Consider the following 22480-nt stretch of genomic DNA (forward strand, 5'->3'; position numbering starts at 1 on the left):
CACACAGCTACTAGTACTACCACTGCGTACTGCGATAAAGTTACTATGTACATACTACCACCAGCTACAGGTAGATACTCGGTACAGTAGGTAGCTGCGAGCCAACCTGTGAGTGAAAGGGTAGAGATCGTTGTGTAACCCTCGATAGAGGAGAAAGAAGCAAGAGAGATTGACGATCTTTTCAGGGCTCAGATGTAAACACTTACTGTAAACTGAACTAAACTAAAAAAAATACAAAGGGAAAAGGCCAACAGGAGGGGGAAAAACTCAGGGCGTAAGGATAGTAGTGTGGTCGTGACAGATCTCGATGGAGGAGGGCGAGGCGCAGATCGATGCGAGAGGTAACCCGCAGCGGACGAATGATGGAAGGCCTGGCCTGCAACAGCAAATAGCCGTCCGGGGATTCCCTGGAAAGCTGTTTGCTGGGATGCCTGAGCAGCTCCTTGAATGGCTGCTGCTGGCCTGCTGAGACTTGAGAGATGTGAGAGACAGAAGGACACATCACTCCTGCTGGCCCCTTCCCACGATCTTACCGGTCCCCCTTGGTTAGTATATATGAACATGGATCATTTTTGATTGATCGAGTCCTTCAAAAATCATGCAGGAGGGATGATCTTTGGGTGCCGTAGGTGGCTGACAGCTTCAGGGACGGTATTCAAAAGGAAATGTGGTCCGGTCGCTTTCTCCATGGTGGGCGAGAGAATTCATCCGATTTAACTTGAAAGGTAAAGTATACAGCAGTCACTAGAAGAAGTCTTGGACCGTTTAGTTTGGAGAACAGGGCGGAGAATTTCTTGCTTCAAGGGCAACGCAACGCAACACCATGATCATGGTGTCCGTTATTATCACCCGACCAAAAAAAAGTTCCCCCCCTCCTCTCCGCTGTATGACCCAGCAGTCGGTCGCTACAATGCGGGGAGGGCTGGAACCGATCATGTTCTTCAAGTTGAGGATGCATCGCCATTGCCATTTCGACGAGTCATTCCTGGTACTAGTCTTTTAGCTTGTCCCACCCAGCAAGTCCCGAGTGTCCGGATGATCTAAAACCGCGCCTGGAATGTACGGCCCTGGATGCGCCTCTCCCCTCCACCCTCCCTTTAAGTGAAAAAAAAAAGTAAGACATGACATGACTACCACTGCCTATCGGTTTCATGAGGCTTGAGTAACTTATTTCTGTTGTTGCATGGTAGAGCTTCCGATAGGTGGACACTGCAAAATAAGCACGTTGCTGGGGGTTGGTCAAATAACCCTCGACAGCTCTAGCTGTAGTAACCTCTCCCTCCCTGTCTCCTCTCCCTCTCCAAGTAGTACTGTCAACAAGTGCCAAAAGCTAACCCAACTTTGTGAGTTAGCAGTAAGCGTCATTGGAGCCGATCGAACCCATCCACCGTTATGAATTCACACACCGCCTTGAAACCTGCATGCAGGTCGGATTTCCTCCAGCCTTTCCTAATCTGCACCCGTCCATCCTTCCGTTCATCCAGAACAGTTCTCCGAAACCAACCACTCGATTGCTCTTTACCCATGGTAACCACTTGATTAGCGTCAACGCGTCGATAGATAGCTGAATGTTTGTCTGAACGGGCCCCCATGCTGTACTTTTGACACTCCCCTACTTGGAGGGGAGGGGCTAGACAAGTCTACTTTTGACTTTGTGAGTTATCAGCTGAACAGATCGAATTTGTAAATTGGTTTTTTTTTCTTTTCTTATTCTACGTTCTTCGCCCTTCTTTCCTGGAATTCGCTGCTTGTCAATTGACTCTGCTCATGGACCTCGCATCTCATTTTCTGATTCTGGGGGAAGGATGGACGAACTTAGGAACCATTATGGAGAGGATACGGCACGCTAAACCCACTCAGGAGCTGCACATCACGGGGTGTTGCCACGCTGGGGTGGGTTACCTAATAACCCACTAGCGCGTACTCACTAGCTCCGAAACCGGACTAGACTCGATCGGGGAGGAAAGGCCCGGATGGGAAACTGAGGTTCAAGCGGGTTTATGGATTGGACGGGAAATGGACAATTATGGTTATACTATTCATGAACATGATTATGCAGAGAGATAATTAGTATGATGGAAGAAAGTTTACGGTGTAGCAGAACTAAATTCAGTAGTTATCTGAATCATGAGAGCTTTGATCAACTGAAGCAAGTAAGTATTAGTAACAATTGACCAAGGTACTTAGTACTAAGTACTTAGCTAGCTATGATGCCAAATATATATCACTATAATGTTAGTGGTAACCATCTTCAAGTTTATGTACATCCCATTAGTGGTAAAATTTAAAATTCAAGTTTACAAAATAGTAGTATAATTTCCACTGCATAGTTTACTCGCATAGTGCAGGCTGCCCGAAATCATCCCCACTCGTTCTTTTTCCGTGAGGGAATTGGAGCTGGAAAGTCACCAGTTCAACCTCATCACAACACAAACCACTACTTACTACCGAACTTCAGCCCATCCACATCCTCACCTCACCCAAACTCCGCCTCCCCCTTTCCTTTTATTTTTTTTTTCTCTTTTCCCCACCACCACCACCACCTCCTTCTTCTCCTTTCAGTAACTATCACAGTTTTGTACTTGTCATCGGAACCCATTCGATTACCAGGATGGAGCCCCGATCTCATTCGGGTTAACGTGTTCTGTGGCTGAGTGATCTCTTGACACACACCTCCAGGCTGGCAATCATGTCCGACTTCTCACGATTGCCCGCCCGAGGCAGCTCCTCGCCAGCACCTCCGCCTCCCCCACCACCAGCTCCCGTGCAACAGAGTCACAAATATTCCAACCGCGCGGCCAGTGCTCTGGCAAGATTCGCCCAGCCCTTCTTTTCAGGGTCTCGACCTCCTAGCCCGCACACGGCGGGAAGTCGTGCAGATTTGTCTGCTGGTCCCCGTTCAACAAGGTCCAAGTCATTGTATAGCTCACCTTTGCTCCTCCTCCTCCCCCCCCCTTCCCCCTCCCTCTCTCCCCTCCCTTAGCACACCTACATAAATTACTCTTTATTAGCTACCCACTTTGTTTTCCTTACTACTAGCTGACCCCCCCTACCCGCTTTGTCCCTTGCTTCTTTATTTGGCTCCCCTCCAGTTTCATCCGATTCGCCGCCTTTTCACGCGCTTTCTATGCTAGATCATGCACCACTTTCTTCTTGCGAGAACCTTTGCCAGACAAAATACTGGGAGGGAAAAAAATAAGAAAAAGAAAAGAAATTGATCTGTTAACATTTCCACTAGACCTGGAGCATCCCAAACTGTTACGCATAAGACTGGTATTCCTATTGCCGCTCTAGATATCTCCCCGCAGCGAACACATGCAGTCATTGGCGGAAAGGAGATTCTGAAGACCATTCGCGTTTCGCCTGATCATTCTTCCGAGGAATTCAATCTTCGCAATGCTATCATCAGTTATTCATCCACCCACCATGGTGGCAGTGGACTCTCCGCCCGGCATAAAGACCAGCTGACTGTGAGAGATGTCAAGTGGTCACATGGCGAATATGACCAGATTATTGCCACGGCGGTGGCCAATGGCCGCATCGTGGTGTATGATCTGCGCCGAACTGGCTTGGAATGCTGCCGATTCCAGGGCCACAGCCGCCAGGTCCATCGGTTAGCCTTCAACCCGCACCATGCGTCATGGCTTCTATCGGGGAGTCAGGATTCTTCCATCCGAATGTGGGACTTGCGGACAGCTTCTGCGGAACGTGGCGTCTTGGTGTGTGGGAGCCTGGATCTGTTCCACGGTAACAGTGATGCCGTCCGGGATATCAGGTGGTCGCCAACCGACGGGGTCATGTTCGCAACTGCAACAGACAGCGGTGCGATACAACTGTGGGACTGCCGCAAGTCAAGTGCTCCGTTAATGCGGATTACTGCCCATGACCGCCCGTGCTTCTCGGTAGACTGGCATCCTGATGGGAAGCACATCGTCAGCGGTGGTACAGATAGACAAGTGAAAGTCTGGGATTTTTCTTCCTCTGCCGAACGCCGACAGAAGCCAACCTTCCAGTTTCGGACCCCTCAGGCAGTTCTCAACGTCCGATGGCGTCCTCCGTCGTGGGCTAGGGAACCGGAGGGCTCTGGTGATTGGCAGTCATCCCAAGTAGTGACATCTTACGACAAGGAGGATCCGCGAGTTCATCTTTGGGATCTTCGCAGGCCACACATACCGTTCCGCGAATTCGATCGGTATGATGCACACGCTACTGACTTGCTCTGGCATTCCAAGGACCTGTTATGGACAGTAGGTGAAGCTGGGGCCTTCACTCAAACTGATATCCGATACGCTCCTCAGGTTATCAACCAACGCCCGACCTGCTCGGTCGCTTGGAGCCCGAGCGGCGAAGTCCTAGCCTTCGCCCAGAAACGTCCCCAACGTAGTACTCTAGGTCTCAGCACCACTGAGTTTGTGGGCCCTCAACATGAAGAGAACAACAGTGGTGAGGTTTTGAGTCAAAGCCCTGCAGAAGATGTTCTCGATGAGACTTCATTTGCTTCAATCCGCCATCGGCATAGCAAGTCGAGTAGTGTCCGGCCGTCTAAATCCTTAGGCAGTACCCCGCCTGGTGTGGGGGATCTCATTCCTATTCTTCCATTAGAGAAGGTTTTGTCAAAGATGAAACCTCCGGAGGCACGCCAGATTGGAGCAGTTGGAAGCATTCCCGGCGCTACAATGGATCGAGATACCTTTCAATACTTGGCATCCAATTACTCTGCTCTGCTCGATGGCGCTGATGCTGTTCGCATGGATAAGTTATCATCCATGCTCGAATCACTAGACCACAATGCACAGTGCTCGGAGGACGTTTCTCTGCTCAAACTAGCGCAAACTTGGCGCATTATCAAATTTGCTGTCGTCCAAGAGCTCGAGTCCAGAGCTAGAGAGCAGCGTCGCAACTTAGACAAAGGGCCTCGCACCATGAAGAAAAAATCATCCAAGGAGGGTCCTGTTTCTGAGAAACCACGGGTGGTCGAAGATGGGAGACAGGACAAATTGAAAACCAGGATGTTCAAGGGGGTGGTGGAAAACGAAACATTGAAGCTTCCACTAACAGACTCTGAAAGCGCGTCAAATATGACGACGCCTCTCGCGCAGCCATTGCCTGACTCCCCTCTTGGGTCTTTGGACAGCTCGACTTCGCACATGACATCTTTGAATGATAACACGGAAATGAAGCCTCTTCCACCGTCGGTTCTCAGCTCTAATCAGGGCACCATGACGTCGAATGATTGGTCATCGATGTCAGATATTGATCCACAGCCAGTCCATCAATTACAGCATCGTCAATCTGATGCAAGTGAAGATGCCCCTATCCCACCTGACAGTCTGCCCTCCGAGCCAGGACCTGCTCCGGTGCTTCAAGATAACGGGGAAGACCAAAGATCTGCACCTCGAGCCATCTCTGGCAGAACAGATTGGCATTTGGGCGCTTCAAAGGGGACTTCTGAGGTAGACGAATACGACCAGAAACTGGAGGACAAGAAAGCAGCTATTCGCGACTATAGGACCTTTCCCAAGAAGGTTCTCTCATTAGAATCTCCTATGGTGCCTATTAAACCGCCTGGTTTCCACCGGCATGAGTCCTCGGAGAGCTTCCCCATGTTCTCAGCCTCAACAGAGAGCTCCCATCCGTCCAAATCAATGGCCACATCGTTATCTTCAGCAGCGAAACTGTATGAGGCTCGCGAGGACGGAGATGTTGACCAGGAAGCGGCTACTGCAGAGCCTGGTAACAGCTATACTGAAGTCAAGGCGTCAGTCCCAAGGGCTATTCCTGTAATTGACAAAGCTACTCAGGGTTGTGAGACATCAGAAAGTATTCCTGATTCAGAGCATATACACCTCGAGCGACCGTCTAGTCCCCCTACTCTTCTGAAAGAGAGTCGGCCTCTGAATGCTCCAGGTCAAGAAGATGAAGATCCAGTGCAGAACGACTTGACAGCCAGTGGAGGAACTAGTGAGTTGATTGGTGTGACTGTCCCCGTCAGCCCTGACGTGACAACGAACAAGCCCTGGAGCGTTGAAATGCTTTTCAAAGAAGCAATTCGACACTACCATAGTGGAAACCACGTGGACATCCAGTCTGCTGCACACTTACTGCAGAAGCTACGAATTCTTTTCAAGGACTGCGAGAAGATTCTTCCCGACGACGAGGCGGAATACATATTCAGAGCTTACAACGAGCAGTTGGTGCGCCAGTCAATGTACATCGAAGCTGCCGAGCTTCGACTTTTATGTGTCCCGTCTTACCCAGCAGTCTACGAATACGCCCAGGGGGACACATTCATGAACGTGTTTTGTTTCACATGCAAACGTCCTTACGAAAACCCAAAGACCGATAATACGCGTTGTCATCGCTGTAACACTCCTCAGGAGCCATGCGCCATATGCATGAGCCTTGACCCGCCACCTGAGTGGGTTGCAGAGCTCTCAAATGCATCCGCCCATTCAACTCCAGAACTGACCTCCGAGGCCGCATCACACGCACTTTCATCATCACATTCTTCACTGAAAACCGAACCCATTCCCCAGAGTGAATTACAGCGTCTCGACACTCTTCTCTCCGATCCATCGCAGCACCCTCGACCCAAAGGATCCACTCTCTGGACTTGGTGCCAAGGCTGCGGCCACGGGGGCCACTTGGCTTGCATAAGCACATGGTTAAACGATATCTCCATCAGCGAAGGTGGTTGTGCTACCCCAGGATGCATGCATGATTGCGGCCCTGGCCCGCGTCGCGAACACAACCGCTCCATCCTGCTAGAGGAATCGAAGAGACGTGACACTGCCGGCCGAAAAGCCGGTGTAGGCTTCATCAAACGAGACACATGGACGAAAGGAGAAAGCAGAGCCGTCGAGAAAGTTCGCGGCATGCTAGGCGTCGGTGCATCAGCCGGGAGCGCTTCCACAACAGCTACCACCGCAACAAGTGGTGGGCCTAGCGGGGCTTCCACTAGCACAATGTCACCCAAAAAGGTGCGATTGATAACGCCCAGTGAGCAGGGTCAACCGCGTCGAAGTGGTCCGCGAACTAGTCTTGGAGGCATGAGTGGGCTTAGCGGCTAAGTCAAGGCACGCACCTTTTGGTTCTCCCTATCTAGATGTGATTTATTGCAAGGGATCCGGATGATTTTTTTTTTTTTTTTCTTTTCTTCTCTTTATGTTTGTTCAGCCTGCTATTTTGCGCTTTTGCAGATACCCGATCGTTGTCGGTTCTGGCGTCTCCGGGTGAAGTCTAGATTGCGCGGCGCCCTTGGTATGTCTGATAGCGCGTGGTTGATGATGTGGTGGTCTGTGTGTATGTGTGTGCTACTTGGAATCAATGTGACATACTAGATGCTGTTTCAATACGACAATGAAATTTCCTCCACCTTTTTTGTCCATCTCAGCTACTCAAGGAACTATTAGGAAAAACCTACATATAGCGAGCGCTTCTCTGTCTCTTGCTCCCCAACCACAACATGTACAGCAAGCAGGCAATATGTCCAGAAATCATCCCCCTATATCCATCATACCGGCCACAATATGTAATATTGACCAGATCTCTCCCCTTCTCTCTAAGATCGATCGATCGACTTGGTATGTACAATCATCGCCATCCTAAAGTCCTCGAGGTCTATGCAAGAACCTCCCTTGGAACTGCTGTCCAAAGAGACAACCACCATCCTATCCGTCTTCTGGTAAAGAGATAGCTCCAGCACTAAAGAAGCTTAGAGCTTAGAACTTCCGCTTCTTCTTCACAGGCGCCTTGCTCTTCGCTTCAAGCTGTCTCTTCAGCTCTTCACGCTTCCTGTCCGCTTTCTCCTCTTCTGTTTCTTCTTTCTCCGGCTCCGCGGGTTGATCGTCCAGAGCCGGTGCAGGAGAGGGAGGTCCTGAGGACTGCGTTGCGGTAGCTGCTGGCGACGATGTGGGTTGGTTTTCTCTCTTTCGGCCGCCTATTACACCCAGACCGTGGGACTTGGCCTGTGGCTTGCTCGATGATTCGGCTTCTGGTGGCGGCGATGATGGTGGGGAGGCTTGCCTTGCTTTGCCCTTGCCACCTATGACGCCGAGCCCGCGGGGTTTTGTCTGGGGTTTACTGGAGGATTCGGGTATCGGTGATGATGGTGGAGAGGCTTGTTTTTCGGCTTTCTTGCCACCTATCATTCCTATGCCGCGGGCTTTTGTTTGACGGGTTGAGGGCGGCGGTGAGGGTGATGGAGAGGGATGATTGTCGTTGTTGTTGTCGTCGTCTGTTTCGGAGGCTGTTTGGTCGCTATCTGCTTGGGGTACGGGAGCCTTGCGAGTTGGTACCCTCTCGTCGACATCTGCTGATGCTGGTGATGTCTGGGGGGACTCTGGTTGCGTTGGTTGCTTTCTGTTGCCTCCAATTGTTGCAAGGCCTCTGGAAGTGAGTTGTGGTGCTCGAGGCCTCGCTGTACTTGGTCCCCCATTCCGATCTTCAAGGTCGTCTTCGCTTTCTGTCGCTGTTCCCTCATCTGGCCCCGAAGGGGGAGTTTGGTGGTTTGGCTGAAGTCTGAGTCTCGGAGGGGTCTCTTGTCGCTGAAATGTACTTGTGAATAAACGGCAATGCATTATGTGGGAAAGGTACGTACCTCAAACTCATCATCGTCATCGTCATCGTCAAAATCATCTTCAGTCTCCAAACCTCCGTCCGTAGTGTCCATATTTGTCGAGTCCTCTGGAGTCCTGGCATCTACGTCTTCGGTGTTATTGTTAGCTGTGGACATTTTTCTCCACCATCCATCTGACGGCGCCGTTAAATCCTCGAGTAGCAGAAGATTATCATCAATATTGGAATCTTCTGTTTCTTCCAGAATGGAGGACGCAAATCCAGTCTCGGCTGTTATCGCGTTGTTCTCATCGAGCCAGGATTCCTCATCAAAAGGCCTCGCTCCAGTGATATACTTGGCAGCCTGTGATTGCGCTGAACCTTTGTGGCTGGTCCTGAGTCCGGGGATACTAGGGAAGATAGTGCTGAGATCAAACCCGACGGCTTCAAGCTTATCGAATAGCTTTGACAGCAGCCAATCTTTCTTCTTAACCACTTCGATTAGATCCCGCTGGCGCAACTCCAAATAAGCCTCAGACTTGATCAGCGGAATAAGCAGCTGAGTAGTTGAAAAGCGCTGTTTCTCCCTCGCCATATAGAAATTCCATTTCAAAGGCTCAAGTGGGGCCGGTAGGCTTGTTGTGGTGATCAGGTGTAGAGTATCATTCTCCCGTCCACGCCTTAGCACCGTGCTGGTTCCCGGATCATTGCGTAGGGCCTCCCCTAGTTTCTCCAAAAGAATATTGAACTGATCTATGTCTTGGCTGGGGTCAATGGTCGCATCACCTTCAACAGCTCTTCCCAGAATATGCTGGCGGTTAGGACGCTCGGACCAAATATACGTGAGATCGGTCAGGTACAACTCATATCCATCTCTGAAAAGGGTGTATCTATAAAGGAGAAGTGGTGCAGGCGCACGATTTGATATGTGCAACTTCTCCCACCTCGCAGACATCTCTCGAGTGTCGCTTGCGGGTGTTTTGATGGGTGGTTCCAGAGTAGTTAGATGGAAAGGTGTGGGAAGCTCCTCCAAGGCTCCCTCCCGCGGTGGATCACATGGAGCCGCTCGGGGCACGTGGCCATTAGGGAAACTTTGCCGGTCGCTATACCTCCCATTCTTGGCGCGCGACCACCCGTTTCTCCAGAAAGCTTGGAGGAAACTATGTCAGACCTCACGATTCTAGGTCTCTTCGCATCCATCTTTGAAATAGTTCACAATTGATTTCTCGTTATTCACTGATACATTTGTGCCTTCCGGAAAGCATATTGAAAACGCGCCAAAATGTCATATCGAATGCCCGATCGCACGGGTTCGAAGCGAAGTCGGTCTCGATCGCCCTCCTCTCGCCATTCCCAAAAAGCCCCGCGCAGATATGACGAAACGGATCGATATCGCGATAGGAGGGATGGAGATGAGCGGTCGTCACAAAATCGACCTCGGAACATGAGGGATCAGGTCCGGCTCAACCAGCTTCAGGAAGACGAGCAAGTGCGTGAATGGGTGGCGCAAGAGGACATTTTCGTTCTCAAGCAGGCGAAAAAGAAGGCAGAGATCAGAGTGAAGGAAGGTCGAGCAAAGCCGATTGACTGGCTCACTGTCACATTACGGGTGATTGATCCAACGAGGAACCCCCTTGACGATGAGATTGCGGACTCGGAGCTCGATGTAGTAGATCCGGATGGTGTATTTGAGGGACTATCCCCCGACCAGCTACTCGACTTGGAAAAGGATATCGAAACATTTTTAAGTCTTGAGAAGAATTCGCAAAATAGGGATTTCTGGAAGGTATGGTTCTTGTGTTAAGCATGCCATTCGGGCTACAGGCTAATTTATCGTCCTTATTGCAGACCATGAAAGTGATTTGTCGAGACCGTCAGAAGACCACCGCCCCCGAAGGACGTGCACTTAGCTCTGTGTCTGCAGATATAAACAGATTATTGAGCCCTAAGTCTTACGAACAGCTACAAACACTTGAGATACAGGTCAGGAAAAAGCTGGACTCAAACGAGCCTATCGATACCGACTACTGGGAGGAGCTTTTGCGCAGCCTTACTGTTTGGAAGGCTCGGGCGAAGCTGAAGAAGGTCTACCAAGCCGTTATAGACGAGAGAGTTCGAGGATTGCGTAAACAGCAGTCTGAAGAAGCTGCGTCTGTGCAGGCGAAGCTGGCCCCTCTGGCGCCTATTATCCAAGCAGCCTCAGATGCGGTCGATAGCGGAGAATATCGTGAACTCGACCCTGACCCATTGCTTCAGATCCGACCGGAAGATAAGGTCTTGGAGATAGTGGACGAAGATGCATTCCTTAACCAAGTGGTAGGCTACACTCACTACTGCCCAACGTTGCCGGGACTGACTCTTTGTAGGCCCGCGACCGACAGAAGATTTTGAAGATGGGATATGTTCCTCTCCGTCAACGGCAGGCGGAAAAGCCATCGGTGCTTCCCATAAATCAAGCAACGACCGCTCCAATTGCCACAGCCTCGACGCGATTCTCTTCGATTCCTAACGAAGACTTCTCGCAGGCAACCAAGGCGCTCTATGAGCGAGAGTTGGCCAAGGGAGTCAGTGAAAACGAGGAGATATTTACCGGTGAGGAAGCTGTGAGCACAACTTCTCAGCCAGGATGGGCGAGCAAACACCGGCCCCGCAAACCACGCTACTTTAACCGTGTTCAAATGGGTTATGAGTGGAACAAATACAATCAGACTCATTATGACCATGATAACCCGCCCCCGAAAGTTGTGCAAGGGTACAAGTTCAATATTTTCTACCCTGATTTGATCGACAAGACAAAAGCACCGACCTACCGCATCGAACGAGAGCATGGACGAAAGCGGGGACAATCCTTTGCAGCGGCTGGGGAGGAGGATACTTGTTTAATTCGCTTTATGGCCGGTCCGCCGTACGAGGACATTGCCTTTCGGATCGTCGATAAGGAATGGGATTACAGTGCAAAGAGGGAAAGAGGGTTCAAGAGCACATTTGATAAGGTATGTCTAAGAAACAAGCAAATCGGTCAAAAAGAGACTAACAGGATTGTAGGGAATTTTGCAACTACACTTCCAATTCAAACGAGTAAGTACCCTCTGTCGCTCAGGTCGTGACATCTGGCATATACTAACAATATTCCCAGATTTATTACCGGAAGTAACGGTTGTTGCTCGAAGGATTCGTACTGGACCACAATGATGTACAGTGTTGTTGGATGGGATGGGACTGACGATCTTGAAGGTTCCACCACGCTCGGGATCCGTCGTCGGTCACCGTCCCGCCTACCGCAAAGGCCAATTCTATTGGGCTGGAAACTTTAACCTCCTCCTACGGCATTGGATCCCATCTCGGCCAAGCTAGGATATATCATATTGACATGAAACCAACGTTATCGGACGTCGCAGATCCAAGTTTCCACATGTGCGTAGCGGGCCATGCTTATTTGAACCGCATTCCCTCATCTTTCGCCCATTGTTCCTTGCGATCTCTAATTATCCCGCTCCGTGGGACTCACCACCTTTCCCAACTTTTCCAATGAGTAGTCTCGACATCTGGGGACTGTCGACCGGCCGATCAAATGGACCTAAATGCTATAAATCTTTAATTTTATTTCTAAATAGCCTGGTCTGGCTTGATTCGCATTGCCTCCACGGACGAAGGAAAGGCCGCAACCATGGTGCGGCTTTTCCATAATGTCAAACTATGCCATCCTGCTGCATGTTCCTCTCAGGGTTCTGGCTGGTCGGGGAATCGGGAATAGGTTGGAGTATCTGCAGGAAATTACTCTTTACTTAGTCTTCTGATTTTCTCGAGTGCTGATGGCTCTTGCTAGGAAAAGAGCCCAATGGCAAGTCCCCTGGAGTTCTGCACCCGCCCTTTGTTCAGTCGGTCGTGGTTAGCGCAATAATGGCAGGCTCTCTGCAGGTGGCCGCCATTCAGAAAGCTACCCACTCCAACCCCCGTCGGTCCAGTGTTGTAATAGTCCACCAAAGTACGATCATGACAGCCCCCCTGTAAGCACCAGTTTCGTTCGCTTTTTGGGCCCACTGAGTTCATTGGCCATACCCGCACCGCTAGATCGCTGTTCCACAACCTGATGGCGATTCCCGCGGTAGAAACGAAGCTGCTCCGGCCAGAACCTCCCCCAGAGCACATGCTGGGGACAACAGAGAGGCCTTTCTGTATATTTTCCCTGTTTTCTTGGTCTAGTTGATTTTCTTTTTTTTTTTTTTCCCTTTAATCTTTGTCCAATTTTATTTTATTTTATTTTGCTTTCCATTCTCATATGTTTTCTTTCCCTTTCTTTTATTTCTCTTTCTGATAATGCCATATCCTTTTCGTTCCCGGGTCATATTTCACCAGGTTTCCCGAATTTCGTTTCTTTTGCTGCTTCTGGGGTTCGTCGGGCAAATCTGCCTCCAACATATACATAGAGCCACGGTTGTTTGTCAGGGAAATGCATCGTGCTGGCTGGCTTCGTGCAGCAAGGAAGGAGGCGCAAGAAACAAAAAAAGAAAAGAAAAGGGAAGAATATCTCATGAGCTGGCATTTCTTCGGCCGCACAGCTCCCAGTGAACTATAGAGTCTCCTCGTCCTGAGTGGTCACACGTTTTTTTATATTTATTTTCTAGCCAGCCCCTCTTGCTTGACCTCCCCTTCTCACAGGGCTTTCTTCACCTACCTGGCACGTTTTGTGTACCCTCGCTTCCATCTCTTACTCTTATCCTCCTTGTATTAATCTCCAGGCGCTACCTTGTCAGGCCAGAGCTTCTGAAACGGATTGCGACAAGTTTGATTCTTTGTGAGGACGACATGGATCGTTTCTACCCCCCTCATGGCTTACCCTCGGATTCAATTCCATTTGGCCGTGGGCTTGGTGATTTTACCAGACAAACAGAGACCCCTCCCACTTCCGTCTCGGATGGCGTTCGTTTGGACCCTTCTCACCATCGTGATCCCTGTTCGGCAATCGGGAACTGGGCGTGTTCCAACTCTGCAAGCCCTGGAGAGCCGATGTTACTGTCTCCTCAGCACCATTATCCATGGAAGATGGCACTGCCCCCATCACTTCCAGCTCCGACCTCTCTACCGGAACGAGCGTTGCCTCGTTTACTGCCATCTCATCGTCTTGAGACACCTGCCAGACCATCCTCGTTAGCGGCAGCTGGTGGCTCCAGGACAAGGCAACTTAAGCCCGGACTACGGCGCCTCGATGACAGCAAAGCACCATCAGACTGGCTACGTGAGCCAGGTTCCATCTCCTCATGCTCGCATGAGTCTCCTTCTTCTTATCGCACTTCATCGGGGATGTCACGGTCAGATGTTTGTGAAACGGCCTGTCCTACAGCGAGCTTGCCACCACCGTCACCGGCAATCTCGGCGTTAACCTACCCTTCGCTGAAGCTGGAAACGCCGGACTCTCCCGACAGTATTGATGATAAACCTTATTCTAAGCTTATCGAAATGGCCCTCAAGACCAATCCGGATAAGAAGCTTTCCCTTCAAGGGATATACAACTGGTTCGAACAAAACACGGCAAAGGGGAGAGATCTCAGCTCGAAAGGCTGGCAAAACAGTGTACGGCACAACTTGTCCATGAACGCAGTGAGTCCGCCTGATCTCCTCTCCCCTAATCCTTATCCTTGCTTCATTGTTTGTTACTGTATACTAAGACACGCTACCATACTATAGGGATTTGAGGCAGTCCGGGAAGAACCGATACCCGGAAAGAAAGCTGTGAATTACTGGCGCCTAACTAATGAAGCCATCAAGAATGGCGTCCAATCCACCACTCGGTACCGGAAGCAGGCGAGTTACAGAAAGGCCTTGGGCTCGGACCCACCGGCGCCTCAACGCCAGCGATCTGGGGCTAAGGGAGGGAAAGCTACTAAAATCAAATCAAAGTTTCGAGGGCGGATGAGCGAGGAAGAGTTGCCCAAAGGCCGATACCATCCCCGGGTGACATCACAACCGCGACCGACGAAGAATGTGTTCACGCATTACAATACCACTGCGGGAACATTGACCGGGATCACAATAATGTCACCCTTCCAAGTCTCCGGACTGACCCCGTCGGGGACTCGCTTATCCAGCGAGCCATTCGATTTGGGAAGCGTTGTTGGCTGCGCAGATCCCGCTCCATGTCCTCCCCTTTTTTGCGACATGGCGGGACCAGGGCCCGACTGTGTAGCGTTGGACTCTGGCTTTCTCGGCTGGGGAGCGGCTGTCCACTCATTTCCTACTGGCTTACTGGGTGGCCCCGGAATCTCCACGGATCTCCAGATGGGAGTATAGCATGAGCTCGGTGCAACAACACTAGATCGATAGAAAGATTTTGGCTGACTTGCATATTTGGGTGTATTGTACGACTTGATTGATAGCCTTGTCTTGGCTTGGGTTTTGGGCGATGCATTGTCCCGTACATCTTCCTCTCTTTTATTATATTTTTCTTTATTATTATCACTATTACTACCCCAGCTCGATCCAAATCTCATTTTCTTATTCATCTGGCTTCGGTCTATTAATTTACATGTAAACTCGTTACTGTTTTCCTCTTACATACCCTGGGTCCAAGTAATAATGTGCCATTCTTCATTGGTCATGAACACGAATAGTCCGCGGTGGGCCTCATATCAAGAGTACGAAATGCGAAGAGATGTGGCGCTAAAATCTCTCAACCTTTTGCTTTTCTTCTTCTTATTATTATTATATATTTTTACTTCATTTATTTCCTATTTTTTTTTTTTTTTTTTTTTTTTTTTGGTTTCTCACTAAGACATTCCGAGACTGATCTGGTGGGTAGGAACGGGAGTAAGAAATTAGTTAGTGACTGGGGAGGGGGTTTGATGCTGACACCAACCGTGATGCATCTAAGAGTATGATCACCTACAAGGCGAAAGCACGCATTGAGAAAATTAGCTGAGAAGCATGAGACATGAACGACTTGGATCAACCGGATCCCGGCAAAAATGGTCGCTATTGTCTGTATGGCTCGTTCGACTAGCTGCAGACTGCGAATTCATGTCAACGTCGGGGCAGTACGAATCACGAGCTGTTTGTTGGGCTTCAAAGACAAAAGAGACAAAAGAGAGAGAGAGAAAAAGTCTGGTAGCTCATCTGCATGCCCTGCATGCAGGCAGCATCTCCGACGTATCTTCGTTCTTCCACCCTTCCACCCGCCTTTCTTTCGGGTCCAGTACTTTTTCGCCGAAATTTCTTTTCTTTTCTACTTGATCGATTTGCCCGTTTTCCCTCAATCAATCGGGGAATGGGTGCCCAAGGGATCTACTAGTTTGCAGGCCCATTGCCTCTTCCAATTTTCCAAATCTCCAGCTGCCCCTCCTTCATCTTTCCCCTCCCCACGGACTAAACGCGACTAAACTCTTCCGTTCCTTGTCACTTGCTTAGCGACCACCACCCCCATCTCCTCCTCCTCCGCCGCTCGCTACCAACGACTCATAATTGCGTACAGGACTATCATCCAAAGAACTCGTCGCGCCTAGACGCTCTTATTCGATGGAAGAATGAGCCGTCCTTTGCTGCCAATCAAGGAATCCTGACGCGGCAGGTCTGCAATGGTCTTGTCCTTCAATCTCTCGTGATTGATCTTCGTCCCCTTACCCACGCGCTCAATTTCCGATTTAATTGGACAGTGGTAGGATATCAGTATCAATTCTTGTCAGTGGCACGATACAAACCTGATTAGTAGTACCTGACAGGCAGCACCCTAGCTTCTGTTGCTGCACCTTTTTTTCTTCCTACTTGGAAGAGAAGAAAAAAAAAAAAGATTCTGGAACTCTTTATGCTCTCAATCTGTCAACTGTTATCGCCAACGATAAAGGTACAAAGTATCTGTTTCAATGCCAGCAGATTCTACGCATTGCAGGCACTCTAGTAGCATAGCTACTGACTTAGCTTCACGTCTAGTGCGCAACTTCCACATACACCCCCACCGTCAGTCTCCATTTTTCGGAACGGGTAGCCAACGAGCAGGATTATGAACGGACTGAAACAATAAGCAAGACTAAGGATCCGGACCACCGAGTGTCCGCTCAATGAGACACGGCGGTCCCCCAGAGAACCAGTGTTGCCAAGCATACTGGCGTGTAATGGTCGTCTGCGGGATGGAAATGACGAGGCCTACGAGGTTACGAAGACACTAGAGTAGCATGCCTGCTTAGCTACAACTAGTCGCTGCATGACAGTCGCAGAGGTGTGGAGCCTTTGCGAGGATATCGATTAAGGTGAAATCTCGCCCTGCGCCTAAATGAGAAGGTACCTAGCATGACAACGCCCGCCAGTGATGCAGGCTTGGTGTCATGTCCCACTCTAGCAGATGCGTGAGCTTCTTCCTGCAGATGGTGGAAGTCTCGATCCCAGTGGCAGGACTCTTCTGAGGGTCAAACCAACGTTACTGGCAGTGATCCGTTGTGACCGGGCTATCTCGTCAGTGGTCGCTCTCCAAGTATACTTAGCTCAGGAGTCAACTGCTACCTAGCTATTAGGACACACATCGACTTTCTCCCCATCCCGCATACATCGGGCTGCGCTACGCTACCTTTTACTCGCTTGGGAGTAGCGCCCCTCTGCGATATACCCCGAGGAACGCCGGGACTAGATCATTGCGGTCCTCTGACTGGCAAGGTTCTCCCTGGTCTTTCCTTCCTTTTTCGACCCCTCTTGTCTTGGTTTTGCTTTTTTGCTTCTTCTCCGTTGTCTTGGTTTCCCGTCTTTTTCTTCATTTCCGGCGTGGTGCACCTTCCTTCCCCTTTAGCCATCCCTCACATCAGTGAGTATCCAAGGCGGCTATTAAACTTTGAACTTGCGCGCCCGACTTTGGTAACGCGGTGCAACTGCGCGCAAAAAGTACCTTCTGGCCCCATAGCCCCCCCTTTCAATCTTGATTTTCCCTTTTTAGTTTACGTTAATGTGACTTTTGACTTTCGAAAAACGGGCCGCGCCGAATGTTTAAGGCTAATCGGCAACAGTTCGGTGCCCACCACCGCATGGACGGTCGGATGGAATGCATCCGCAAGTGAGCACTATGCTTAAGCACGCTTGGGCCATATAAGGGATATGGCAACTGGCACATTGACAAGTAGATTAACCAAGGCGCTGGGTTGAAGTCTAGAACCGTATCAGACCGGGGGGTCTGATATACGATTACTTATCATGACTGACTGCCTCTGCATATTAGCTCTCACATGGCCTTCTCATCACCAACATGGATGCCGAGATGCAAGAAACATATTCACTCAGGGGCGGCTAGCGATAATTCGGCCGAAGGATCAATGAGATTGTCCCCGTCGGTGGGAAGAACTAGTGCCAGTTGTGTCTTCCAAAAGAGCCACGAATTCCTCATATCCCTGATAGCATCCGCAAGTTGAATCAGCAGTTGGACGCCACAAAAGAAACCCCCTCTCACAGGAACCCACTCGCCTTTCCGAGTGTTCGCGATTCCTTGCCGCCCTCTTCACCAATCGGCCGTTTGGCCAATCGCAGCAGTCGTGACCTTCCAAAGGCCACAATACGATTCAAGTCCTTAAAATTGTATAGGCATAACACTTGTGGTAAATTGAGGATCTGACACAGCGTGATCCAATCATCTAGACCAACCAAGATACAGGATGATGATAAAATCCGATCGAGTCAGAAGTAAGTAGTTGCCTTCTTTGCCTCCTCGGTTCGACATCAGACATTGCCAGGATGTATCCTATATCTTGCATGAAGTGTGGCACCTCCCATCCCTGTGCCTTTCATTTGACCGGTCTATAACGGTGCGATGCCTGCCAATCCCTCCGGATCCGAATAATCTACATTATGCTACTTGATATATGCTACATGATACTTTAGCGTCGTGATAGACAACGATAGCATCCCTTCATATTTTAGGGTTACTTGACCACGAGACTACATCTGATTCAAGACCGTCACAGCAGCGGCTAAGGCTGGTGTCACCCTCAGCACATGCCAGATGAGCCAAGCGACTGGGCCAAAGAAGCTTGCTGGGCGTGTCGCTGTATGTATCTGTCGGGCCAGGCTGGCTTGGGTAGAATTCTAATACACAAATCATATGCCTTTAGAATAATATCATCATCTCACTATTATGAGAAATGGATTGCAATTCGGACTTCGCACGGATCTGGTTCTCTCACCAATACCTTCTCTTCCTTTCTTTGGTCATTGCCCATGCACCCCGCTTCGGCGAAGGGCAAGTACATCATCTTTCATACTCACGTTAACAGAGCGTTCAGTGATACTTCATCGGAAAGCAGAGAGGAATTATTCAAGCCACGGCCTACCCCCCACCTTACACCCCTCTCTTACCGTCTGTGAGGAAGGCACAGGATACGGAATAGTACATGGACTGGCATGGATGAGTCAGGGAGAAAATGAGGCAGATGGAACCATCCTCAGTGTCACATGTGACCTTTTCCCCTCTTGTCCCTTTCGCATAATCCGGAACTTCAAAATGAAAGAAATGAGCACTAACGCAGGGTGAGAGCAGTCACTTGAAGTTGGTCTGACAGTTGGGTTGTTGTTTTGCTGCTGCTGCTGCTGCTGCCGAACCAAGAAATCAACACAGCCAGCTGGTCGATCTCCCTGTCAAACAGCATCAAGAGCATCAAGCACTCCTTTGTAAATTTACTACTTGCTAGCCTACTCCGCCACAATTTCAGCGCCAAGTTAATGCTCGTCTGCTTACCGCATCTCGTTTCACTGACAGAAGGGCCCAAACAGCACCGCCGCCGCAGCAAAAAAAAAAAAAAAAAGCAGCAGCAGCAGCAGCAGCAGCAGCAGTAGCCGCAGGGTGGATATTTTTCATGTCGGATGATCAACCGACCCCCGAACGACCGATGGCTAACGCGCCTGTCAGACTGTCATTCATGTCAGTCAGCTGCATGCCATCTGCAGGCGAACAGGGGTCCAGGATTATTTCAATAGTGGCCAGACTAGATGTGTGCGAATCTGTCATCATGATGTATGATTCATGGATAAATTCTTTTGCCGCCAGGATTTCTTTTTGGGGGGAGAGGAGGTGTTGGAACAATCATTGACCCGTTCTTGATCATTGCTAATTAGGTGCTTACGGTCACTCACTACTACCTCTTCACACACAATGGAGACAAAGACCGCCCGATTATTCCGGAATATAGGAACAATAGGTAAGTAAGTAGGGACAATAATGGATACGAGGGGACCACTGACTACTTAGGGTGATGGTAAAACTACTACCAAATGATAATGAATCCCATTATATATTTTTCCTTACTCCGATGATCCCTCATCCTCTCGGTCCGAGTTACTCACCTTGTCTTAGGTATGTACTACCTACCCACTTACCAATTGACCTACTTCCTGTACAGGCTGCACAGGCTAGTGGTAGTATGTAGTATGCTATGCTGTGCTGGATAATGCCCAGCCATGACAATGCAGGGCAGTCAAATCACTCTGCGTTAACTTATCTTAACGCCAGCCTAGAATTAACTAACTACGTCTGCCAACCTGCCACCTAACGAACTGGACCTGCTGTGTCAAATCCAAGGAAATCTGCTCAGGTATCACAAACACCAAGCCATTCGGTCATACTCCCTACCCATTTTCTTTCTTTCTTTTTTTTTTTTTTTTTTCTTCCCACTCATACAGAACCAGGTGCCCGGAGTCTGGACATCCCCGGGTAGCAGTAGTAGTTCTTAGTATTGCGGCTTTTTTCTTTTCTTCTATTTCTTAGTGTTTGCTTTTCTTTCCCCTTCCCTTAGGGGTGTTGCGTCTATCCTCCCATTAAGGGTGTATTGTCCGAAGTCGGACGCGTGATGAAGCACAATAGATATGTAGTTAGTAGGTGGATAGGTACTTATGTCTTCACCTGAATATATTATTTCAGCATAACATATCCACCATCACTACTACACCACACACGTACGCGAAGTTCAATAGAAATATATATATGTGTCAACCTTAAAATAAAAATAAACCTCCAACCGATAGCCAATTAACTGACCACTACGTACTTTAAAACACACGTGCCGAGTGGTTTCACAGCACAACTTACACAACTTACTTACACTTAGTATTTATTTTTACCACTCCGAGGAGATATGCCCTCGGTTCCGCTTTCGGTTGGTTGTGCAGAGAATGGACTTTTAACTACAACTATTTACACAAACATACTTATGTACTACGTAGTAGTTCGCTTCGATCGATCGATTTTATCTATCTACTGTATCTTGGTTGGTGGATCGGTTTGGGGGTTGGGTTGATTGATTGATTGATTGATTGCTTGAAAAGTTGGGAAAGACTACTACTTATTTCATGCCGCTGCAGGTACGTAGTAGTTTGTTTAGACGTTCAGGGGAGGAAGGAATTATAGTTTATAGTTTGTAGTTTATGTTCTGGTGCAGATTTGGTAGTGGGTGTGAGGTGGATGGGTCTCAAGACACTTGTTGCTGAACCTGGGGATCTTCTTCGGTGTAGTCCATGGCCGGTGTATGTATGCATTAGATATATACGGACTGGGATGACTTCAATACCTTAATCTCCTGGTGATAAGAGCAAATATGAAAGAAGTGGATTCGAAGATTTGTCTCAAAGTCTACGGAGAACGACGATTGCACAAATTTCTGGCGAGGCTACGGTGTGGAGTGATGCGACGAACACGATGCACATCAAACCCCAGCATATCAAAGCGGCAACAAACGGGAAGAACGAAAGAAAGATGGGGCAGGTCAAGGAGGGTGAAAAAAATGGAAATCTCATTTCATGAATAGAAGAATTCATTCATTGGGAACCACGACCCGTACATATTACCCCGTCGTGTTTCATTTTTTAGCCGCGCCGTTCTTGTTCATTGAAGAATGAAAGAACCCTAGACCGAGCCAAATTTTTTTAAGGAAAATTTTCCATGATTCGCTCCTCTAATCACAAAAAAAACATCATTTATTGATATTTATGATGCATTTAGCGCTTGCCGGCAGCCTTCTCCTGAGACTCCTTGAGGACCTTCTTGACGATCTTCTGCTCCTCAATCAGGAAAGCACGGACGATGCGGTCCTTGACGCAACCGGCGCAGCGGGAACCACCGTAGGCGCGGCTGACGTTCTTCTTGGGGCGGGAGATCTGAGCGTACTCGCGGGGGCGGAGAGCGGGGACCTATATCGGTGGAAAAGGGTGATACGATCAGCCATTTTTTGCTCTTCCTTCATGTCCTTGATATAGCGAATGGTGGTGGTGGTGGTAATGTTGATTGTTGTCGTTTCCTTGTGTGTTGGACGAAGCGATCGTCCATGCACGCACACCCTCCATCCACTCATCCATTTCCCAGCTCGTTCACACACAACCACCACCGCCACCATTCAACATAGATAATTCGGGAGCACTCACACCAGGGAGCTTGATGCCACAGTCACCGCACTTGGGAGCAGTGCCCTTCTTCTTGATGTGAAGGTAACGGAGCTCACCGCCGGGGGTCTTGATGATGCGGACCTGGTTGGACCGCGTGTTGTACCTGAAGAACAAAATCCATCAATACCCTATTCATGAATATCTCGGCGTATATATAAAAATTTCAAGAGCAAAGCAGCGGTCCATCGCGTCAAAATCGGACAAATCGTTATTGCACCGTAGCGACCGATAAAGAAATGAAATTTTGGTGGGAGTGACAAAAGGCACGATGGGGGTAGAATCAAGAGGGAAAATTCAAACGTACGGGTTCCGGCGGCGCTGCAGAGAAAAAGAACATTAGATCAGTATTCCATTTCATATAATATTCAGAGATTCAATATACTCACGTATTGGAGTCTGTTGTTCGCCATTTTGTCTGTCCTTGAACCTCTAGGTCGGTGGTCTCAAGAGATTGGCGGCGGCGTCGTCGGTTGTCGTCGTTGACCTCGTAGAATTCTCGCGGTAATCTGGATTTGTGTGGGTTTCGCTC

General features: G+C 49.3%; 5 protein-coding genes across 5 annotated transcripts; 3 read left to right on the plus strand and 2 right to left on the minus strand.

Annotated features, from left to right (window-relative positions):
* The first annotated feature begins 2517 nt into the window (after positions 1 to 2517).
* BO79DRAFT_235629 (WD repeat protein) lies at positions 2518 to 7358 on the plus strand. Its single transcript, XM_025684496.1, has 2 exons — positions 2518 to 2919; positions 3239 to 7358. Exons 1-2 carry the CDS (start codon positions 2690 to 2692, stop codon positions 7068 to 7070), a joined length of 4062 nt encoding a protein of 1353 aa, XP_025543182.1. The 5' UTR covers positions 2518 to 2689; the 3' UTR covers positions 7071 to 7358.
* BO79DRAFT_189162 (uncharacterized protein) lies at positions 7346 to 9553 on the minus strand. The gene is made up of 2 exons (XM_025680639.1): positions 8600 to 9553; positions 7346 to 8546 (listed from the first exon to the last, which is right to left on the minus strand). The coding sequence occupies exons 1-2, from the start codon at positions 9509 to 9511 to the stop codon at positions 7722 to 7724; spliced, it is 1737 nt and encodes a 578-aa protein (XP_025543183.1). The 5' UTR covers positions 9512 to 9553; the 3' UTR covers positions 7346 to 7721.
* Positions 9554 to 9749: 196 nt separating this feature from the next.
* Positions 9750 to 12199, plus strand: BO79DRAFT_167413 (splicing factor cactin). Its single transcript, XM_025679377.1, has 5 exons — positions 9750 to 10342; positions 10405 to 10872; positions 10923 to 11549; positions 11602 to 11634; positions 11693 to 12199. Exons 1-5 carry the CDS (start codon positions 9839 to 9841, stop codon positions 11708 to 11710), a joined length of 1650 nt encoding a protein of 549 aa, XP_025543184.1. The 5' UTR covers positions 9750 to 9838; the 3' UTR covers positions 11711 to 12199.
* A 1092-nt stretch (positions 12200 to 13291) lies between these two features.
* Positions 13292 to 14844, plus strand: BO79DRAFT_189167 (uncharacterized protein; the record flags this gene model as incomplete). Its single annotated transcript, XM_025680640.1, has 3 exons — positions 13292 to 13792; positions 13898 to 14154; positions 14242 to 14844. Exons 1-3 carry the CDS (start codon positions 13363 to 13365, stop codon positions 14842 to 14844), a joined length of 1290 nt encoding a protein of 429 aa, XP_025543185.1. The 5' UTR covers positions 13292 to 13362.
* Positions 14845 to 21507: 6663 nt separating this feature from the next.
* BO79DRAFT_251641 (60S ribosomal protein eL34) lies at positions 21508 to 22361 on the minus strand (the record flags this gene model as incomplete). Its single annotated transcript, XM_025685870.1, has 4 exons — positions 21508 to 21699; positions 21931 to 22054; positions 22256 to 22269; positions 22338 to 22361. The coding sequence occupies 4 exons, from the start codon at positions 22359 to 22361 to the stop codon at positions 21508 to 21510; spliced, it is 354 nt and encodes a 117-aa protein (XP_025543186.1).
* Positions 22362 to 22480: the final 119 nt, after the last annotated feature.

Source organism: Aspergillus costaricaensis (genome assembly GCF_003184835.1).
Source record: "Aspergillus costaricaensis CBS 115574 unplaced genomic scaffold BO79scaffold_5, whole genome shotgun sequence".
NCBI classification, from domain to species: Eukaryota; Fungi; Ascomycota; class Eurotiomycetes; order Eurotiales; family Aspergillaceae; genus Aspergillus; species Aspergillus costaricensis.

Coding starts and splice junctions, on each gene's coding strand:
- BO79DRAFT_189162 (XM_025680639.1), bottom strand. CDS start 9,511: ATGTCTGCGAGGTGGGAGAAGTTGCACATATCAAATCGTGCGCCTGCA. Junction 8,547..8,599: donor ATGACGATGATGAGTTTGAG/GTACGTACCTTT, acceptor AGTACATTTCAG/CGACAAGAGACCCCTCCGAG.
- BO79DRAFT_167413 (XM_025679377.1), top strand. CDS start 9,839: ATGTCATATCGAATGCCCGATCGCACGGGTTCGAAGCGAAGTCGGTCT. Junction 10,343..10,404: donor AAAATAGGGATTTCTGGAAG/GTATGGTTCTTG, acceptor TCCTTATTGCAG/ACCATGAAAGTGATTTGTCG. Junction 10,873..10,922: donor ATGCATTCCTTAACCAAGTG/GTAGGCTACACT, acceptor GACTCTTTGTAG/GCCCGCGACCGACAGAAGAT.
- BO79DRAFT_235629 (XM_025684496.1), top strand. CDS start 2,690: ATGTCCGACTTCTCACGATTGCCCGCCCGAGGCAGCTCCTCGCCAGCA. Junction 2,920..3,238: donor TCAACAAGGTCCAAGTCATT/GTATAGCTCACC, acceptor CATTTCCACTAG/ACCTGGAGCATCCCAAACTG.